A 16,327-nucleotide genomic window follows, 5' to 3' on the forward strand; every position below is an offset into this window, starting at 1 on the left:
ACGCCCGACCAAGCCAGAGGTAACACGGGGATTCGAACCGGCAATCCCTGTGCTGGTAAGCAACGGAATAGACCGCCATGCCACCCGGATACCCCTCTGTGATTCAATGGCTTTTACGGGCTTAACTGTGAAACATTAAAAGGGAAACAAAAACTATTTCTATGGACATGTCAAGATATTTTATTGGGCAAAAAACATAAATACAAAAAAAAACAAAAAAAAACAAAAACAAAACAAAAAACGTGTAGAAAATGTTAAACAGGTTTAGAAATGTTGTATACAACTATGTACAGGCACAGGGTTCATTGTGAGCCAACAAGTAACAAAGCAACGCACGTCATGAAATTTAAAACTCAAAACACATTATTTTAGTATGAATAACAACAATTTAAACAACTCCATAAAAATATGCCGTCTGTGTTCGGGACTATGCGAAGCCGGCAGCAGAACCTCTAGATGTGGTTGGCTCGGTCCCCCTTTACATGCATGAGCCGGTCAGGTGTAATGGCACACAGAAGGAAATGAAGAGGTTCATTCCAAAAATTAACTATCCAAAAACTGGGGGGGGGGGGGTCTAACCACGCAAAAAAATTTGCTTGTGCGAAGGTTAACGTCGCCATTGAAAACTGTAAATTACTGAACTTCAGAGGCTTTTGTAAAATGTTTGTATAAGGAAACGTTATGGTGCGAGAGGTCATCCTTATCTTCTCCCTTTGACCTTGGGCGATTGATGCATTTAACTAAATGGATGTTTTCAAAACTTCAGTTCGTTATTTCTTTTTTTGGATTTTCCCCCATTTTTTCTCCCCAATTGTACTTGGCCAATTACCCCACTCTTCCGAGCCGTCCCGGTCACTGCTGCTCCACCCCCTCCGCTGATCCGGGGAGGGCTGCAGTCCTACCACATGCCTCCTCCGATACATGTGGAGTCGCCAGCCGCTTCTTTTCACTTGACTGTGAGGAGTTCCACCAGGGGGACGTAGCACGTGGGAGGATCACGCCATTCCCCCCAGTTCCCTCCTACCCCCCCCCAAACAGGCCGACCAGAGGAGGCGCTAGTGCAGCGACCAGGACACATATCCACATCCGGCTTCCCACCCGCAGACAACAGCCAATTGTGTCTGTAGGGACGCCCGACCAAGCCGGAGGCAACACAGGGATTCGAAACGGCGATCCCCGTGTAGGTAGGCAACGGAATAGACCGCCACGCTACCCGGACGCCCGTCATTGTTATCGTCTTTGCGAGCCACCAAGGTAGTACACCCATGTGAGACAGCAGACGGTGGAGGAGTGTTCCGCTATGCAGATGACGAAACAACGGCTACACTAACTCGGGACTCGCTCAGTTCCTGTCTTGAATTTCACAACCCCGCTTAGAATTTTCAATCGCCAGTAGTTCATGAGAAATTTACTATCATAAGCATGTTGAATATTTATTGTTCCAATTTACAAAAAAAAAAAAAAGAGAAGAGATTTATAAGGGAACAGGCAGAGTACAATCATTATTTTGATTTTTTTTTACCTTGCACCATAAAACTCCCTTATAGAGCTGGAAAAAAAAACCCCAAAAAAACAAAAACAGAACAAAAACAACAACAACATGAACAGCACAAACAAATAGTAGGGGGGAAAAAACCCAATGCAATCACTAGCAGTAAAAAAAACATTTTGGTCACTGCGTGTCTGCCATTACAAATAAAAACAAGAACAGGTTCAACACCGACCGAGAGGAGGGTAGGAATGGTGAACCTTTACGAAGTGACCACTTAAAAACCCTCCTCAAATCTACGGGGTACACCTCACCAGCACCTTCGTAAGTAACAACATAAGAGTATTGGACTTCCTGTCCATGGATGGTTGTGGTTTGCGGTGGATCCCGAGTGTTGAAATACAAGTTTAAAATATAGCTGCGCCAAAAACATGTACACAGAAGTGGTTAGGCTCAAGTTTTCATCTTGTTCTTTAAACAAAAAATAAACCAAAAAAACCAAAAACAAAAAAAAAACAAAAAAAAAAACCCAAAAAAGCTCAGGCAGGTTTGCAATACACAGCAAAGGGGCGAGTTAAGGTGCTCAACGACTTTTCTCCTCCTACGCTGCTGCGAGCTCGTATTTACAGGAACACACTTTCATTAGTGCGACAGTGGAATCCTTTACAACAGAGAAATCCGAGGATAAACTATGACCAGGTGCTCTCGGCTTCGCACCGTTTGTAGCAAATAAGGGAAATAGGGGAAAAGTGTACGAGGCCCCAGTTCCAGCAGAGGCCTTTCACAGCGGGTTCAAAAAACAAGAATTAAAGAACATCGTCTTTGAGATGGTATGCAACTTAAAAGTAAAAAAAAAAAAAAGAAAAAGAAAAAAGAAAAAAATTGTGTGTATATATATATTGCAGTCCCATTAAATAACCTGCATGTCCTCAAAGACCAATACAATAATCCAGTAGTTTAAGCTATTAGATGACATAAATAGTCTTCATTTCAGGATTTGACATATGGCTCCAATTTTGGTTTCCGTGACGTTTAAGACAGCAGTTCAAAACAACCGCGGGACAGATCCCGGCAGAAAACGTGTGCTGTCCCTGCAACAGTCGATTTATAAATTAATTCTACAACAAAGTGGAGAGCGTCAATAAACTTCTTTTTGTGTGCGTGTCATTGACCAAAGTCTTTTTTCGATGACTTGTTAAGTCATTTTATTCAAGTCTATTTTGAGAATTCAAGTACTTCAAAACAAGATGGCTGCTGTCGCCGTCGTTTTGTGTGTCACTCGCACTAGTTAAGGAAACGACGGCAGCGCCTCGCACCACAGTTGCAGTGCAGCTTGCTGCTCTCATCCTCAATGGGGAACTTGTAGTCGTAGGTCAACTCCTCGCCCTTATAGATCTTCCTCAGGGCAAAGATGACAATGTGCTTGTGGCCGTCCACGTTGATGACACGCGAGTAGCAGTTGGGCTCGCATGAATGGTTGATAAAGCGCGCGGCGTTGCCCTGCGTCGTTGCGTCCACCACGTCGAAATCGTCGATGCGGAACATGTAACAGCCGATGCCCTGGTGGACAACGTAAGAAGAAAAACAAAACAACAAAACAACAACAAAGGTAGGGTTTTAGTGAGAGCTGCATCTGGGACGTTTCCAGGCACCGCGGACACCAACAGCCTGTGTATAATCACTTTTCTGAAAGGTTGAGACAGCTTAGCGGCCACATTAGACACACTGTAACCATGATTTATTTAGTTTGTATTAGGCGCACTTTAATGACCGCTGCAGAAAAGCTGAAATGCTGCAGCATCAAAAACAAAGAGTAACAATAAATAAATAGGTAAACATTAGGTCAAATATGAGGGGGGAAAAAAAAGGTTTATGAGACTGAAAGGAATTATATACCGATCAGCCAAAACATTAAAACCACCTGCCTAATATTGTGTAGGTCCCCCTCGTGTCGCCAAATCGGCTCTGACCCGTCTAGGCATGGACACCATAAGACCTCTGAAGTTGTCCTCTGGTATCTGGCCCCGAGACATCAGCAACAGATCCTTTAAGTCCTGTAAGTTGCGAGGTGGGGCCTCCATGGATCGGACTTGTTTTTCCAGCACGGCTTACAGATGCTCGATCGGATTGAGATCTGGGGAATTAAGAGGCCGAGGTAGCACCTTGAACTCTTATTATTCCTCAAACCATTCATAAACAATTCTTGCAGTGTTGCAGGGAGCATTATCCTGCTGAAAGAGGCCACTGCAATCAGGGAATACCGTTGTCTTGAAGGGGTGTAATTGGTATGCAACCAAGTTTAGGCAGGTGACACTGGTCAAAGTAACATCCCCATGAATGCCAGGACCCAAGGTTTCCCAGCAGAACATTGCCCAGAGTGTCACACTTCCTCCGCCAGCTTGTCTTCTTCCCATAGTGCGTCCTGGTGCCATCTCTTCCCAAGGTAAAAGACGTACATGCACCTGGCCATCCACTTGATGTAAGAGAAAATGTGATTCATCAGTGCCACCTTCTTCCATTTCTCCATGGTCCAGTTCTGAAGCTCACGTATACATTGTAGGTGCTTTCAGTGGTGGACAAGGGTCATCATGGGCACTCTGATCAGTCTGTGGCTACATAGTTCCATACGCAGCAAGCTACAATGCACCGTGTGTTCTGACACCTGTTTATCATAGCCAGCATTAACTTTTTCAGCAATTTGAGCTACAGTAGCTCTTCTGTGGGATCAGACCAGATGGGCTAGCCTTCACTCCCCATGAATATCAATGAGCTTTGGGTGCCCACGACCCTGTCATCGGTTCACCGGTTGTCCTTCCTTGGGACCACTTTTGGTCGGTACTGACCACTGCATACTGGGAACACCCCACAAGACCTGTCGTTTCAGAGATGCTCTGACCCAGTTGTCCAGCCATCACAATTTGGCCCTTGTCAAAGCCGCTCAGATCCTTACGCGTGCTCATTTTGCCTGCTTCCAACAAATCAACTTCCAAGAGCTGACCGTTCACTTGCTGCCTAATATATCCCACTCCCTGACAGGTGCCATTGTAACGAGATAGTGTTATTCACTTACCTGCCAGTGGTTTTAATGTTTTGGCTGATTGGTGTAGGGTTTATTTGCTTGTTCCTCTTAGATATAAATAAATGTGTGCGTATTCTAATATGGTGTCAAAATGCGGGGGTGACAGCAGTTTTGGGGATACAGTGTCGTACTTAAAGTTACAATCCTGAAGGTTTACATGTAAACCCTTTTTTTTAAATGATACTTTATATTACTGCTTTATTTTAGACATAACATGAGCCATGAAAATTCCAAATCACAAACTTTTTTGGCTGCACATTTCAGTAGTTACTGTCGAGTACAACTTTCCTACTCCTAGGACATGACTCACAGATTTTATGTCCACAACGTCACAGCCAAAAAAAAAGAAAGAAAAAAGGCATGCACTGGTGAGTTCGAAGAGGAACTGGAGTTATAGTGGCAACCAAGGAGACAATAAAGTTTATAAAAATACTTTTACTGATTTATACTACAACTAATGTCGAACTAGATCAACACTGGTGAGACCGATTTCCTGTACTGACGAGACAGCTTACAGAAAGAAGGTCTCCTCTCGTCGACTGGTGTAGCAATAACAATCTGGAACTGAACATCAACAAAACTAAAGAACCTGTAGTTGACTTCAGTAAAAATCAGGGAGTGCTACCACTGCCCATTAACCAGGTGGTAGAGAGAGAGAGGATCATTTCAAATACCTTGGGACTACAATCTCCTCCTCCCTGTAATGGGAAGACAACTTCGCAACCATCCAGAAGAAAGCTCACCAAAGACTGTTCTTTCTAAGGCAGTTTAGGAAATGTGGAGTGTCAAGGGTTGCAATGTTAGTTCTACAGAGCTACAACAGAAAGTGTGCTCACTTTCTCAATAACTGTATGATACAGCAATTCTACAGCCCACGTGAAAAATAACTGGCTGCGAACTCCCTACCATTTCTGAATTATAACATTCACATTTAGCGGAAAGGTTTACAATTTTTCAAGGACTCCTCACGCCCAGCCGACCCCCTATTCAATCATCTTCTTTCGGGTACAAGACTCTGCCGTATCAAGACCAGAACATCTCGCTTTTACAATAGCGCTTACCCTGCAGCAATCTGCATCCTAAATGCTCCATTGATTGTACAAGTATAGGCTACATAAGCACATGCACTTTAATTTGCTACTTTAAGGGCATGGGACCTATGGTTGCATTAACTGAATTATTATAAGAGTATGTTTTTGTGGACAATACTTGTATGTAGTGTGTGGTTATATGTTTATTGTTGTTATCTTTGAGCACACCGAAACAAATTCCAAATCAACTGTAAAGTTAATATGGCAATAAATTATTGAATCTTGAAACAACTATATTTTTTTGTTTGACTGTGAGGCAGGACTGACACAGCAACATTGGTGACTCTCGTTTCATTTCAAAAGGGTCTCTAAGATTTGGAGCAGTAAATCTCAATTGCAAGTACCACATATCACAATAGGTGTCAGTTAGTTAAACAAAAACAGTAATCTTCAGGATTATGGCTTTAAGTCGACTTTCAACATGGTTAAACTTTTGACCCACTCGCTACGAGACACTCAGTTGCGTATTCTGATGACTGACCTTGCTGTCATAATATTTCTCCCGCTTATCTGTCAGCACAGATCGAATGACGGTACCAGCATACTCAATCACCATCTCCCCGGCTTCAATGTTTCTTTTGCAGAATAGCCCGCGCCCATGGATTAATGACCTGAAGGGAATGGCAAACAGAGCAGGGATCTGAGAAATTTGTTCTGTACTTCTTTTCCAGGATTACAGCAAGAGACATTACTTTAGGAAGTGAGCCTCAGTCTACATTTCTTAGTCATTTGGTTATTCATTACCTGTAAACTCCTACTGCTTCTTTTGAGGTTTTCTCCAGGTGTCTGAATCTCATGGCCATGGGAAGCTCAGTGCTGGTGGCTCTCCTGTAGGATACGCAATCACACAAATACGCATGCCACAAAAACATAGACGCCATGGACACAGTGTCAGTTGAAGTGTAGCTCATGAATCAACTCTTTCACTTGGATATCTTTCTAAATGTTGCAAAAATATGCAGTGGAAGTACAGACGGTTCTACCTGGTGGACTTCAGTGGGAAATCGTCATCCTCTTCATCATATGGGGCTGATATATCAGGGGGCTTTCTGTGCTGTGACGCCAGAAAGTTGAACATGTCAAATGTTGACTTTCTACATGGAGAAAGGGAAAAGTGTCATCAAATGATAACCAAATTTATTTTAAAGGCCAGTTCACACGGAATGAACAAAGACAAAGACTAATGTTAGGTGACAAAAGCTTGAGTCTATACCGCATGTATATTTCAGCGCGTGCACAGCCACTTGGGTTGAGGGGCAGCTCCTCCTCCGTGGGGTCACAGCGGTGGAAGCGGAAGCGATGGTGCTTGCAGCTGGCGGCTCCCCGAAGCTGTTCCAGTAGAAAGATGACTGCATCGTGGATCACGCCCAGCACGCGTGGCCCTCTCATCCCAGCCAGAGGCAACTGCTTGAGGTGGAAGCCTGCCCTTGCTTCTAGGACACCACTGATCACTGCACGCCATGCCACTGATGGAGGAAGCAGGGGAGATGAGAAAGTTAGGAGAATCTAGTTCAATTTCAAACCAAACACTTTTTCCTGCTTGGCATCTTTATGTGTTCATCAAGCAGAACCTTGCAAGTGTTTAAAACACTGTTTTTCTATTGGCCGAGTACCTCTCTGGATCACTCTCTCTGCCCTTCATATCAATTTCAACCATACCAATCGTCTCGTGGTTGCTCACTCATTTAGTCTAGTCTCTGCATGGTAATCTAGCAGTATCTGAATCCTAGAACAATAACATATACCCTGGGTCATCACTGTAATTGGCTGAGTCATGGTCAAATCCAATGTACACCACCCAACAAGCACCTGCTTTTTCTGTAGTTGAAACATATTTGGTGGCAAAATAGCTCTGCTTTGTATCTTGTCTACAACACGTCTTCGTGTAAAATTAAGGCAAAGCAATCACTTGTAGATTACCGAGTTGTTTGTTGATTTGGAATGTGGAAGAGTTGTGCATAATTTAAACGTCAAATCAACCAAAACGAAAATTAGTTGTGAGATAAGCCAAATTTTAAGTTTGATGTTGGACCTGTGTTCTAACTCATAGTACTTCATCAGACAAAAAACATCACGTTTTCTCCAGTATTAAGTACAACAGGTACTGTCAGAAAGCCGGTGGGTAGACAGTGAACAGAAGTGTATCTCAAGGCTTACCTTCTATACTGTCAGCCTTCACAGCGAAGCCATCATCACTGGTAATTTCAAAGCGCAGGTGTGGCTGGTTCATGTATGTTCTGTCATTGTGTTTAGGAGCTACCATCTCCTCATCTGAGCTAAAACCTGGGTAAAATTGAACAAATGTTTCTTATTTACATGCCAACATAGCCAGAAAAACAATTTCCTTCATTGAGAAGGTGGTTGTCATGAGAACTAAATCATAACGTGCTGCGTTAAAGACCACAGACGCGTAAGGAAGTTTCATCTTTTAAAGCAGTCTGGAATAAGAATGTAATGCTTAAAATGGCAACGAAGTCTTGAACACAAACATGAAAATATCAGGAAAATAAGTTGATTTTGTAGAAATTCTCTTTTATATTGAGTCACCAACCTGAATAAGGGCCCCATTCAGAGAGGTCTCCATGGCGAGCACTGACCCAGATGTGCGTTTTACCCTGGGCATTAACATTACCAAGTGCGCTGGTAAATGGACTGTCTGCCTGAAGAGGCCTAGGCGAAGGGGACTTTCTAGCCGAATCTTCAGTACTGATCTTTGGCTGCTCAACCTTCTCTTGGTTAAGATCAAGAACCTCTTTCATTGTTGGCGCCTTCATTCTCACACCACTGGCTCTGTGGGAAGAAAGGAATACAACTGACATTGTCTTTTTTGATAACATTTTTATTAAAAGGATAAACCTCTTGAGATGAACCATCTCATTTTCAAGGGGGTCGCTAAACACAAATATACAGAAAATACAGTACATAAAACAAACAACACAAATACATTCGCACATACAAGGACAAAAGCTCTCCCAGGGCTAGCTACTCCCTCATCCACTGGTTCCCCTAAAATGCCAAAATTCAAACAGTAAATGTACACATACCTACACATTACAGATAAATTATTTCCATATCGCAAATATAATTAGAGCCAAGAGAAAGTTGTTTGAAGATGGGTAAAAAGAGATGCCTTAAAGTGATGAAAGGAAGTGATAGATCTAGTTCAGCGATGGCTAACCATGTGCCATGGAGAGCCATTGTGTATGCAGGTTTTCATTCCAACCCGACTCCACACCAGGTGATTTCACTGATACATTCTTCCTCATTGGTTGAAGGGTTGCTAATCAGTGAAATCACCTGGTGCGGAGTCCAGCTGGAATGAAAACCTGCATCTACATGGCTCTCCACGGCACATGGTTAGCCACCCCTGATCTAGTTGAACTGGGAAGGTTGTTCCAATCAGATGGAGCTTTGAATTTAAAGGTACATCATGCAATTTCTTTAGAAAGTTTAACAATAGAAAAAAAAAAGGATGCTCAGTAAAGGATCCTCAGTATACCTTAGACTATAAGATGACCTATATGGAATTAAAAATGGTTTTTAGTAAGAACGATAGCTAAAATACATCTAAAAATAAATGGCAACTAATGAAAATGTCTTCTAGATTTAGATGTTAACCAATTTAGTCACTCAAACATAAAACTGTGACGGGTTTTATATGAACACCCCAAAACAAATCTACAGAGACTATTATAAACTAAATTGATAGGGCAAAGATTTATTTCTGATGTCTTCTGATAGACAATATCTGCATAATCTAGTATTGATTATATCAACCGTGAAACAATTTTTTTCCCTGACTTGTAGAGTGAAACAACTAATGGAACGTTATAATATCCTCAGGCTGCAACTTATTCTCTTTATAACTGAGTCAATATGGGGGCTTAAAAGAAAGACGAGAATCAAGCCAGAGACCCAATTATTTAAATTCCTCCACTTTAAGATATGTCCCATCTGAGAAATTCATCAACCGATTATTGGTTAAATGCAAAAGGTAACATGTAGTACCAAACTACATACGATAAGAATTTGAAAGAAGTTTGTGAAAAGAAAACCATTTTTGAGTAGCATCAAAATTAGCCTGTAAACACTGGATTTGTGAGATGTCAATTGGAAGAATAAATCACAGTATCGTCTGCATATAATTGAATATGACAATTAGAATATCTTTGTGGGAGATCATTAATAAAAATGGAGAACAGTAGACAATATCTGCATAATCTAGTATTGATAATATCAACCGTGAAACAATTTTTTCCCTGACTTGTAGAGTGAAACAGCTAATGGAACGTTATAATATCCTCAGGCTGCAACTTATTTTCTTTATAACCGAGTCAATATGGGGGCTTAAAAGAAAGACGAGAATCAAGCCAGAGACCCAACTATTTAAATTCCTCCACTTTAAGATATGTCCCATCTGAGAAATGCATCAACCGATTATTGGTTAAATGCAAAAGGTAACATGTAGTACCAAACTACATACGATAAGACTTATTTGAAAGAAGTTTGTGAAAAGAAAACCATTTTTGAGTAGCATCAAAATTAGCCTGTAAACACTGGATTTGTGAGATGTCAATTGGAAGAATAAATCACAGTATCGTCTGCATATAATTGAATATGACAATTAGAATATGTTTGTGGGAGATCATTAATAAAAATGGAGAACAGCAACGGTCCTAGAGATGAACCTTGTGGCACGCATCTTTTTCAACTTTCATAAAACAACTAGTCTGTTTCCGCTTTTTTAACAGGAACTGTAAGTGAATGTTGTGCATATGTAACTGTATCAAATGCAAAGACCCTTTCAAAAATAAACAAATTCAAAGCTCCCAAGAGAGCTAAATAAGAGCCTAGTATGTCACTGACAAAACAAAACCACAGTTAAGGTGGCATTAGAAGGAAATGTCTTTTTATTTTTGAGGCCAAAACATGTTCGGTGGTGTTTCAAGGCAACAATAAGGTATACAAGCCAATGTTTGTTACACGTCAATTGAAAAAAGGCTTAACTAGATGTTTGTGGTGTTCACCTCTCAAATGCTTAACTCATACCTCTTATACATTTTTCCAAAGCAAAGGAGCCTTGAGCTGTGTTTAGGTATTGCTCGACAATTAGTTATGCTTAAAGAAAAGATTAAAAACACCTAGCCTCTTGATACAAGTTTGTTGTGTAGGTGGAAATAAGGGCTTAAAGTGCTAAACTCTACACTCCAATCAGCTGTTATGTCCTTGACTCACAATAGTCTCATCCTGAAGTTCAGGCTAATTAAAACAACTTGTAGTTTTAAAATAATGTGCTTGAGATGAATAACATTCTACAATAACTCTCTTAATGTGCCACTGAGATTAGTGTTTGAAAATCACACCATAATTGGCCAATTTTGTTATGACATTGATTAGTCTCATTAAATTCAATGACGAGCACATCCATCTTAATTCTTTAATTTTCATATCAGCTCGTTTTCACATTAAGAAAAATAAACGGCTGCAGAAAATAGATATTAGATGTTAAGAGCTTTTAAAGCGAGATGGGGGTGTAAATGTAATTTTGACTAGATCCTTATCGGAAACAAGAAATAAAAATGAGTGCAAATAGATTTGAATCAAGATAATTTTTTTCCTGGTTCTCACTTTTATCCACGTTAAAAAACACAAAAAAATGCCTTAATTCTTTCAATGTTACACTAGAAAGGAATAAGAATAATAATGATTATGATGATGATCAATAATAATAATAATAATAATAATAATACAAAAAAAACAAACAAACAACAAAAAAACCTTTCCCTACCTGGCTTCGTTTGGACCATCTAGCTCGCTTGAAGGTGTTGGATCCTTCAAGAAGTCTGTCCTGCACCTTTTCCTACCAGGCCGCTCAGTGACGGAGGACACTCTCTTGATGCGCACCTGAGAGCGTAATGAGGTGGAGGTGTCGATAGTGGGCTCAGTGATGAGGTCACCAGGGGCTGCTGGTGTTGTACTTGGTGACTGGAGATTCTCTAATTGGTGTGGGACCTGAGATTGAGATGGACTTAGACATCTGACATCAGGTTGCTTAGCAGAGCCCAGGATAATGGGTTGTGTCCTTGGCATCTCTCGGTGGCTAGCCATGGCTCTTTCAATGATGGCCTGGGCTGAGCATCCACGGTTGCCGACAGGACCCCAAACGGACACATTCTTGACTCTGACGGAAGTTGAAGTCCTAACACTATTCATAGGCACTGTTTTGACAATGACTCTCCTTTCAGAGGTTGTTGTGTGGTTGCTTGGAGGGGTGGCTGTTGAGCTGGGGGAACTGGTGGAGCTGGAAGGACGCTTTATAATCATATGGGGGACAGGGCGCTGCAAGGAATTATTGCTGTGGAGCATTTTGGCAATCTGACTTATTTTGTGGTAAGCAGGTGAGTTGGTGTTGACTGCTTGATATGTGTTAGATCTGGGGTCTTTGATCAGAATCCGACCTTGACGATTGACCAGCAGGACTTGTGGGGGAGGGGATGGGGCAGAGTTCGAGGCACCAACCTGAGCAGGGATCAACAGTGGTTGGTGAGCCCCTTGCTTGGAGGGATCAATTCGGATGGCGATGGTTCTGCCCCTTGTCGCTCCAGGTTGTATAGGTAAAGAGTTCAAGCCATTGATCACAATTGGAGAGGTAACTGTGCGTGGCACTGAACTGAAAACAGCTGGGGAAGTGGAAGCTGAGGCATTGCTTACAGTCTGAGCGGACCGAGGAGGCAAAAGCACCTTGGAGAGTTTGCCTGACTGTGGAGGACATCGTTTGGATGCAATGCATTTGAAATTTATTGTTGGGATACTTTTTTGTATGGGTTTGACAATGACAGTTTTTATCTGTGCCGTGGCCGTTTTTTTGGCTTTGGATTGTGGGAAGTAGTCGGGGTCACCCAGGTCATCTTTATAGCCATCAACTGATCCAGCTGATGAACTGCTGTCATCATTTTCAAGGCCTGTGTTGTTTTCTAGGTACATAACAGAAGTATCATCTTCGGAAATAAAATGGCCTGTATTTGGATCCAAAAAAATTTCGTTTTTGGAGGCTGCTGTCTCAGATTCTGCCAGGACTTCTGTGTGTACTGATGGGTCTTCATTGGAGTCAGGGACAAGGGGCTTTGGTGAGGGTTCAGCCTTTGACTCCAGGTCACTAGTTGACTTTGTCGTAGCTACCTTTTGTTCCACTGATGATTTAGTCCCGGTGAACACAGACTCCAGTCTCTTTAGAGAAACTGTCAGTTTCTTTGTGGGTGTATTTTGATTGACTTGTATGACATCCTCCCCAGTTTCTTCCCCAATGTGCTTAGCCTTGTCCTCAACACCCTCGCTCCCGTCACTCTCTGACCCACCATCAGCACCATCCAGCTGTGAGATGGACTGCACCGAGTGGGATTGAGCTAGACCTGCATGGTCTGAGTCCTTAGGAGCCTCACAGATGACCACCTTACGTGAAAATTTTAAGTAATGGCTGTCATCCACATCTGGAACGCTGTGCTCAGGATCATCCCCCTGCATTTCGCCTTGCACCTCACCGTCCATGTCTGCTCTTCCCCCCTGTGCCCCACAGTGAAGTGCCACATTTTCGCTGAGTAGTGCCTCATCGAAATCAAGCTTAGCATTCAGCATGGAGGCCACAGCTACCTCGGTGTCAGGATCAAACACGGTGTAGGGCAATTCTTGGGCCATCAGGTGAGCTACTTCGTCCTCCAGGTTATCAGGGGCAAGGGAAATTCCATTGGTCGTAGCCACTGCTGCATCCTCTGCCTCGGACGAGACAAGGAAGTCTTGGGGAACCTCAGCAGATATTGGGGTGGTGATCTTGAAGAGCTGCCTTCTATTAGGGGAGTGAGTGATGGCCCCTTGCCGTGGTGACAGCCCTGGGGAAAAGTTGGAGTGAGAGGTGGGCGAGGATCCCCAGCTTGGAGACACTGATCTGTGACCTTGTTGTGACAAAGGAGGTGATGCAGGTAAGCGATCTGAGGATCTAGGAGGGGAGCTGAAAAGGGGAGATCGGGAATGGAGGGTGCCTCCCGATCGGAGCGTCATTGGTACTGAAGGGTTGCTGTCTGTTGGGGAGGAGCTACAGCGGTTTCTTGAGTGCCTGCGAGGCCGACGGGTGTCCTCCAGGTCTCTCAAAGTCAGGATGTGATGGGATTTGGGCAGAGCAGACCCTGTAAAAAGCATCAAATAACCAAAAATGAACACTAGGATTCTCTGAGGTCTTCTGCAGGTCCACAGACATGACGTGCACTGAAATCTGAGAAAAAACTCAGGATGGAATTAAGAATAGCCATAACAAGGAAATAACAACAACCTCCATTGCTATAGTTTAAGATAAAATCTTAAATTCAAATATTCACAAGTAATATAGGGCAAGTTCTAATTCTTGGTACAAATACAATGAAAACTGACTTAAGTCATTTGGATTTCTCCACCGTTTCGTCTTTTATATTCTAGGGGTGCAGCTATGTCCTGACAGATCTTTTCAGGGCAAAACATATACCATAAACAATTGACTGTTAGCATGGCCACAACATTTGACAAAATAATGTGAAAATAATCATGAAATTTCATATATGGGTTGTATATAGGTAAGTGACCATGACGGCAAAAGACGCAATAAAAATAAAAGCAGGGATATGCTGAAACTGCAACCTCAGATCTAACAACCACAGCCCCAAGAAAATGTTCTGTACTCAGGGGAATCAGGCCTTCTGGTCAGCTGGATCTCATCTTTGGAATGCCCTTCCTGATCAACTTAAGCCACCACATAGTCTGGCATCTTTGTAAACAGGCCTTTAAACTGTTGTTTAGAAAAGCAACCTCTTCCCTTTCAGACTGTTAATTCCACACTACAACCTACTGCCATCTTAATTCCCAATTAAAATCAGTCTATCTTGGATTTGAAACTTTATCATAAATTTATTTCTGATTTTTCTCTTTTTCTTCCAATTTAGTGGCCAATCGCTCCCTATTCTAGTTCAAACACCCACCCTCATACTGCATGCGTTCGCCAACTGCATTTCTCTGGCCGGCAGTCTCGAAGGAGACGCCTTGTCACGAAAGTGGCAAGGCAAATCCAGGCCGAACCACTGCCTTTTCCGTCACACACAGAGACGCATTCATGTGACGAACACAAGCCGACTCCGCCCCCCTCCCGAAGACAGAGTTGCCAATTATTGCTGCTTCACTGAATCCGGCCATAGTCAGATCTGATGAGACCGAGGCATGAACCCCAGTCCCCAGTGGGCAGCTGCATCGACACAAAGCCAATGCTTAGACCGCTACACCACCGCGGACCCAGGATTTGAAACGTTCTTATGTGTTTTGCATATACGCTTTCTCTCTGCCGCTAAATTGTAACATATTGAGATTATGAAATGCTTGGTAAATGAAAAAATAATTATTTTCATAAAAAGTGGTATATTAGAACTCTTCATTTCCATCCATCCATTATCCAAACCGCTTACGCACACACACACACACAAACACACACACACACACAATTGTGTATGTCCGATTCACCTGACCTACATGTGTTTGGATTGTGGGAGGAAACCGGAGCACCCGGAGGAAACCCACGCAGACAAATTTGACATATTTTCACGCAAATACATTTGACTATTTGGGTTAAAGGGAAAAAAACCAAAAAACAAAACATACATAGGTAGATAGACACTGCTGTCAGAAAGCTGTATTTGTTTCCCTTATAAACTGTTTTACTTCTCTACCTGGAGAGGGAAGAGGTCTAGATGATCCTCCTAATGGTCTTCTGGTGTGTGCGTGCCCAGGGGTTTTGGCTCCAGACGTGTGGTCCTGTTTGGAGTTGGGTAAAGGGGTACTTGGTCTGACCTCCTCGGGAGAAATGCTCAAATGTTCTGGAGACTCCATTTCTAGAAGGAACAAAAAACAAAACAGAAACCAAGTGTCAAGTATTCTTCTTACTCTCATTTCACAGCTGTGAAACCTTGTTGACAGGAAATGGGACCCATTACTGAACATTAGAACGACTGGGATTTCACTACCTAAAACGACCGTGGGCGGTCAAGATAAATATCCAGTTGAGATATTAATGCATTACATATGTCAGTATGTCTGTTAAGAAACGACTGACACCAAAAGTAACGTTTTAACAACTTGAATACTGTTTTTCAAACAATTTAAAATGGCCGCTGTCCAACACCTGTAAATACTGCAACGCCTTGATGGTAGTCATGGTGCATCTGAAATGGTGTCTGTAACCAGACATGTTGGAAATAATCATAAATCAAGTTTAGACTGTTACTCTGCACTGGAGAACACTGGTGTGTTTCTCGGACAAAGCAATGAACTTTGCAAAGGAAATGATGCGACAACACAGGTCTTAAATAGTGACATGACACGCACGATCACGTGCGGTCATTTTGACCGGTCAAGGTTGTTTTAGATAGATCTTATAACTTTTTTGTGTGCAATTGATCTAAAATTCATTTTAATGTAAATATATGCAATTTTAGGAGCATTCGGGGGGCAGCAGGCCTGTATCTTTTGTTTCTCACAAAGTTATTAAACTTTGAAAATCCAAAACAGTCATATGACCATCTTTGGTCGTTCTAGTGTTGATATTGCGATAGGACTTGATACTCCTAAAATTGCATGATGAAATCTGTAGTTTATTTGTAA

At 42.3% G+C, this 16,327-nt stretch overlaps 1 protein-coding gene across 2 annotated transcripts in view; it reads right to left on the bottom strand.

Annotated features, from left to right (window-relative positions):
- Nucleotides 1-742: 742 nt before the first annotated feature.
- Nucleotides 743-16,327, bottom strand: part of LOC130128911 (histone-lysine N-methyltransferase 2B-like) — a 61,158-nt gene continuing 45,573 nt past the window's right edge. For both annotated transcript variants that reach the window (XM_056298688.1, XM_056298687.1), the window contains exons 27-35: nt 15,397-15,558; nt 11,448-13,836; nt 8,211-8,449; nt 7,817-7,942; nt 6,873-7,125; nt 6,643-6,753; nt 6,404-6,487; nt 6,141-6,270; nt 743-3,049 (exon numbers count right to left, since the gene is read on the bottom strand). In XM_056298688.1, the coding sequence (XP_056154663.1) occupies nt 2,774-3,049; nt 6,141-6,270; nt 6,404-6,487; nt 6,643-6,753; nt 6,873-7,125; nt 7,817-7,942; nt 8,211-8,449; nt 11,448-13,836; nt 15,397-15,558 (3,770 nt within the window). In that variant the 3' untranslated portion in view covers nt 743-2,773. The remainder of the gene's footprint in view (nt 3,050-6,140; nt 6,271-6,403; nt 6,488-6,642; nt 6,754-6,872; nt 7,126-7,816; nt 7,943-8,210; nt 8,450-11,447; nt 13,837-15,396; nt 15,559-16,327) is intronic.

Source organism: Lampris incognitus, chromosome 18 (genome assembly GCF_029633865.1).
Source record: "Lampris incognitus isolate fLamInc1 chromosome 18, fLamInc1.hap2, whole genome shotgun sequence".
Lineage (NCBI taxonomy): Eukaryota > Metazoa > Chordata > Actinopteri > Lampriformes > Lampridae > Lampris > Lampris incognitus.